The sequence below is a fragment of the Pterocles gutturalis genome, unplaced genomic scaffold (assembly GCF_000699245.1).
Source record: "Pterocles gutturalis isolate BGI_N339 unplaced genomic scaffold, ASM69924v1 scaffold41976, whole genome shotgun sequence".
Taxonomy (NCBI): Eukaryota; Metazoa; Chordata; class Aves; order Pterocliformes; family Pteroclidae; genus Pterocles; species Pterocles gutturalis.
In genome coordinates this window covers 1-4,906 of record NW_010107022.1, presented here as the reverse complement: position 1 = coordinate 4,906, position 4,906 = coordinate 1, and the positions used below count along the sequence as shown (strand labels likewise).

Genomic DNA, 4,906 nt, shown 5'->3' with positions numbered 1-4,906 from the left:
CTTTCCCTGTGTCAAGACATATACCTCTCTTGGAAATAAAGTGAAGTCAAGCCACAGACAGCTCCAGGTCCACACACGAAGAACTCCTTAAGCAATGCTTTCTGAGTAACCAGTGCCTCCTGTCAAAGAGTGAGAAAGGAAAACCTGGCTGTTTGGGTAATCTGATTAGATACCGCCATACACCCTCCCCAGCGATACACCCAGCAAGCTCAGGTCAGCCAGAGACCTGATGTGCCTGTTGTCAGGGGCCCTGGTCCCTCATGTATTCACCTGGCCCAGCTCCTGGGGGTGGAACGTGACGATGGCCATGGTGTGGCCACAGCTGGTAGTGCGTACCACAAGCTCCCGCCAGTGTCCGCCTTCGTGGAAGAGGATGCAGGGGTCCAGGGGGGAGCAACGGATGAACTCCTCATAGCACTGAGGATAGGGGAAATGGCACTTGTAGGACAGTGAAGACAACTGCCCTGATCTTTAGCATAACTCTCTGCAACCCAAATGTGTGGCCCTACCACCAGTATAATGTTTTTTTTCTGTTTGATTTCAATACACTTGAGTGAAAGCTTTTTCCAAGATCTTTGAAGAAAAGGCATTTTAATTAAATTTGTGATTCTTATGTATTTTAATAGATTGGTAGGAATTCATTGTCACTTCATTTAACTTCATTCTTTGTGACAGTTTAGAGGCTGCAAACCTAACTTGCAAGTTTTTAAAAAATATTTTATCCATCAACCAGAATCAGGCCTGAAACTCTTCAGAACATGAAAACGGACTTAAAACCCACAGTAACTAAAATTACAATGTTCTCCCAAGTAAGAGTTATGGCAGTCCCTACATTCCACAGTCTTAGCACAGATGTGACTTATTTATTTACCTGGGCTACTTGTGTGTGTTTCGGGGGTATGTTCTTCATGTGGTTGGCTTTCACACAGACAATATTTCTTGCTGAAGAGAGACAGACAGGTCAATTGTTTTGTTTCAGGGCACGTAAACCACTGTAGCATCTGACATGATAAACTGTGGAGAGGCCTTTCCCCTGAATTCTCTCATTGTACAAAGAGAAGAAAAAAGAAAAAACTGTCATCTAAGTGCCCCACTAAATCCTGTGATGTTCTAGGTACCTGCAGTTCACAGGACCTGCCAGAATTCCCCTTGCCAGTGATTACTGTCACTAGCTTCCATTAAGAGGTGGGAATTCTGGGAGCTTTTTAAATGTCCTCTAGCAAGTCCCAAAGGAGCCACTGCACTGTTCTTGAACTAAGGAGTCAGAGCAGAGCAAGCTGGTTTTCTAACTGGAGAATAATGGTGTGGGCTTACAGCAGCAAAGCAGTTTAGATTGCCTGGAAGACAGCATTCCTACTTCAGTTTAAATGCTAAATTTCTGCTGTCAGAGGTAAAATGCATCCATGGAATTATTTTTTTCAATGAGAAAAGTACACAGCGACCACCCCAGCACCTCTTGCTATGGATGTTGAGAAGCAAAACCTCGTATCAATGGTGTGAACAAGTTCACCACTGAGCAGCTTTAAAGAAGCACAGAGCTTATATCTTCATTGCACAAAACCAAAATGCCTCACGCATGCCAAATGCTCCAATGTTGCTCTGGCACCTATGGACGTGCACAGACCCCCATGCTCTCTCTGCTCAGCACAGGCTCCTGGAGCATGCTGAAAACACGGGAATAGCATAACTAAGAATAACAAAACTAAATCCTGGAGGGGCTGCTACCACAGCTGCCATCCTTACTGCTGTATTTAGCAAATTAGAAGCTGGTGCTTCTTAAGAAGCTAATGAACTGAGGTTTTAAAATTGCTGCCCCAGACTTGGTGGCGTTTCTGTTATCATCACCCAGGATTCAGGGTTCTTATTTGGGTGGAGGCTGCCACAGCAGAGCCTCACCCCACACCAGCAGTTATCTACCCAGCTGCTTGTCCTGTGCTGACCTCTGCCAGTTCCCACATACAGTCCCACGGTTTTGGGGTTCCCATCTGGTCCTCGGTTCACAGAGAAAGTAGATTTGTTTCGGTAGCCGTTAATGACAGGCTGAGGGAGAAAGAAGGAAAAGTAAAGCTTTGGATTAAAAGTAATGGAGGAAAGCCAAAACCCAGCCTGGTTGTTCTGCTGGCAACACGGGAATATACACATGAATGTACAAAATGGAGCTTGTGCGAGAGACCCCTCCCAGGACTTCCCCTTGGGAAGAAGAAATGGCTCTCTGACAGAATGGTGACAGGTTTATCAGGGGAGGCTTGGGCACAAGAAAGGGTTCCTAATCACTGGGCATTTCACTCTCTGTCAGTCACAGGCTGCAAAGCAGAAGGTAGCAAGGACTGCCACAAACACATTCTCTGCAACCAGGTAATCCCCACCATGAGACTCTTCAGGAGTCAAGTGAGAGACTTATTAGTGGCTCAGAGGGGACAGTGTTCCCACGGGATACTCACCGAAGGGACTACAGGCCAGAGAGGACAGCAGAGTCCACCAGATTTCTGCATATCTGTGCCCAGCTCCTCAAGACGAGATGCCAGTGTCTGCAAAATCTTCCTCTGGCTTTCATACTTCACCTGCAGAGGGGTCCTAAGCCAGAAACACTCACAGGACCACAAAACAGTGGGCAGCTCTTCATCACCCACCTCTGGGATGGCCAACAGGAGGGAATACTTTAAGTGGGATATAGCCCCAGAGGAACTCTGCCTTTTGCATCACTGCAGCCACTTGGAACAATGAGGAGAGAGAGAAATCCTTTATCTGTGGTCCCCAGATGCTGGCCTGGAGCACTTGGTCCAACCTGAAGCCCCAGTGAACCACCCGTCCCGCACTGGACAAGGATCACTGTGTGAGTGCCCATCCTCTGTGATGCTGGTGATCACACACACTACCCATAGGGAACCTCCCAGTTCTATCTTTCACAATAACTGAAGAATTAAAGCAGCAGTAAACGAGGTCCGAAGAGTTCACAGCATTAAGTGACTAAGATGCTAGGGGCTGTTGCTCAAGGGGGATAGGAGGAACAGTTGGGGCAACATGACAGAGAAAAGTCCATGTAAGGACATCTTACCTGCAGCAACATGACAAACTCCCTGTAAGCACATCTTACCTGCAGCTGCTCTTGATAGGGAAGTCTCCACAGTGGAGTCACCGCGTTCGCTAACCTGGAAAGCACAACATCATGGTAGTGCCCAGAGCTACTTGCCTCCTATGGCATAACTTCCCCACCAGCTGCTTCATGGGCAGGACCGTTCTGATATGGGCTCTGCACCAGAGCTGGCTGTGAACATCCGAATTCCCTTTTCATGGCACCTTCTTGGTGCAGCACACTTGTGGCTGGAAGAGGGACCCAGGAACCACAACAACCAGATCTCCAGAGAACAGGCTGAGCCTCTGTTAGAGGATTGACCAGCAATGCCTCAGTGTCCTGGATAAACCAGGTATTTTTCTGATCCCCTTTCAGAGGTCAGAGCCAGGAACAGTGTTTCCCACACACAGGGACCCAGAGAGACCCTGCCAAGCCCTGGGTGAGATCTGACTCCAGGCAGGTAAAGCCAGGGGAATGAGTATTCAAATGTTACTGGGGTCAGAGGGGGAAAAAACCCAAAGTACAGGCAGAAAAGGGGAAAAAAAGAGATCATGCTGTAGCTTCAGATGGGCTCTGTTGCTTTCTCCCACTGAATTAAGAGAGTTTGGCCATCCCTTGCTGCTCTGAGGACAGCCCGAGTCCTGTCTCCCTGGAGTTTTCCCCTAAAAGAGCAAGATGCTTCTTGCATCACTCAGTGCATCCATCCTGCATCATCTACCTGCTCACATTTCCAGCTACTACTACATCATTTTTTCTAATGCCATACTAGACTTAAATCCACCACAGTGAAATGCACAGTTTGTTTGTAGCAGGCAGGGAATTACAGGCTGCCCTCTCCCACTGACCACCCACACTGTCGCAGTTTAGAGAAAAATGTTAGAACTTGCAACTACTCGTATCTGAAGCAAGGTGAGCAAGAACAAATGATATAAAAGCTGATTAAAAAAAAAAAACAAACAAGAGTAAGGGATGAGGTAGATATGATCCAAGCTATTATAACTATCCATCAACTATTGACTCACTGACCCCATGGAGAACCTCACCGCACAGCTGGATAAGCTGCTGTTATTGCTTACTGGGATTTTTGGAGCTGCTTCCAAAGCACCCAGTGTCACCTACTTGCAGGCACAGAACTGCAAATCAAATGGACTATTACTTTTTGCTTGTCAGCATGGCAACTGCTCTGCTCCTGATCCTTTCCTCTTAGACCCCTTCATTTTTCTTTGTATTATTCATATCCCCAAGCCAAGCTCCAGGGAAGCCAGATGAGCCCTGTCTCTTCTTACTGCAGAGAGAACTAGGTGGAGGTTAAACCCCCAACCCACTGCTGTAACCGCTTCAGGTGCTTTGGAAGAGTGGTTAGTCATTTTGGAAGAGCCGTACCTCTCCTCCCAGGAGGAACCTGGCATGCTGCAGCCCTCCCTGGACTTTTTCTTCTCCTTCCACTTTGTGGCTGTCTTCTCTGTCAGCAGGCTGCGGTCCCGACCAGGCAGGCTGCTCAGGAAAGCACTCAAAGGGCAGAGGTGCCGGCGCGGGAGCCTCAGTGTGCAGGACAGAGCCATGGTGGGCAAGACAGGGGCTGCACCCCTGCGAGCAGCACAGCAAGCCCACCGTCAGCCTCCCGGAAAGCGGCACGTCAGCTACGGACCTGGAGACGGGTTCAGAAAACCACCGTGCTCGTGGACAGCTCCGCTCCAAAAAGTAAACCACTTCGTTTAAAAAAACCCCACGGTTGGCCTGGCCCAGCAGATGCGGTTTTACCTTGCTCGGAGCTGCCGGACGGTGTTCCCAGCGCAGCGAGTGCCCCGCCGGGGCCGGACGGGACGCGCGGAG

The 4,906-nt window shown here is 48.8% G+C and overlaps 1 protein-coding gene across 1 annotated transcript in view; it reads right to left on the bottom strand.

The window, feature by feature from the left end:
- TRMT2B (tRNA methyltransferase 2 homolog B (S. cerevisiae)) overlaps positions 1 to 4,635 on the bottom strand; it is a 7,937-nt gene extending 3,302 nt beyond the window's left edge. Inside the window, exons 1-7 of the mRNA XM_010087958.1 lie at positions 4,457 to 4,635; positions 3,095 to 3,149; positions 2,442 to 2,561; positions 1,941 to 2,040; positions 872 to 942; positions 271 to 417; positions 25 to 119 (exon numbers count right to left, since the gene is read on the bottom strand). Of these exons, the coding sequence (XP_010086260.1) occupies positions 25 to 119; positions 271 to 417; positions 872 to 942; positions 1,941 to 2,040; positions 2,442 to 2,561; positions 3,095 to 3,149; positions 4,457 to 4,635 (767 nt within the window). The remainder of the gene's footprint in view (positions 1 to 24; positions 120 to 270; positions 418 to 871; positions 943 to 1,940; positions 2,041 to 2,441; positions 2,562 to 3,094; positions 3,150 to 4,456) is intronic.
- Between the last annotated feature and the right edge of the window lie 271 nt (positions 4,636 to 4,906).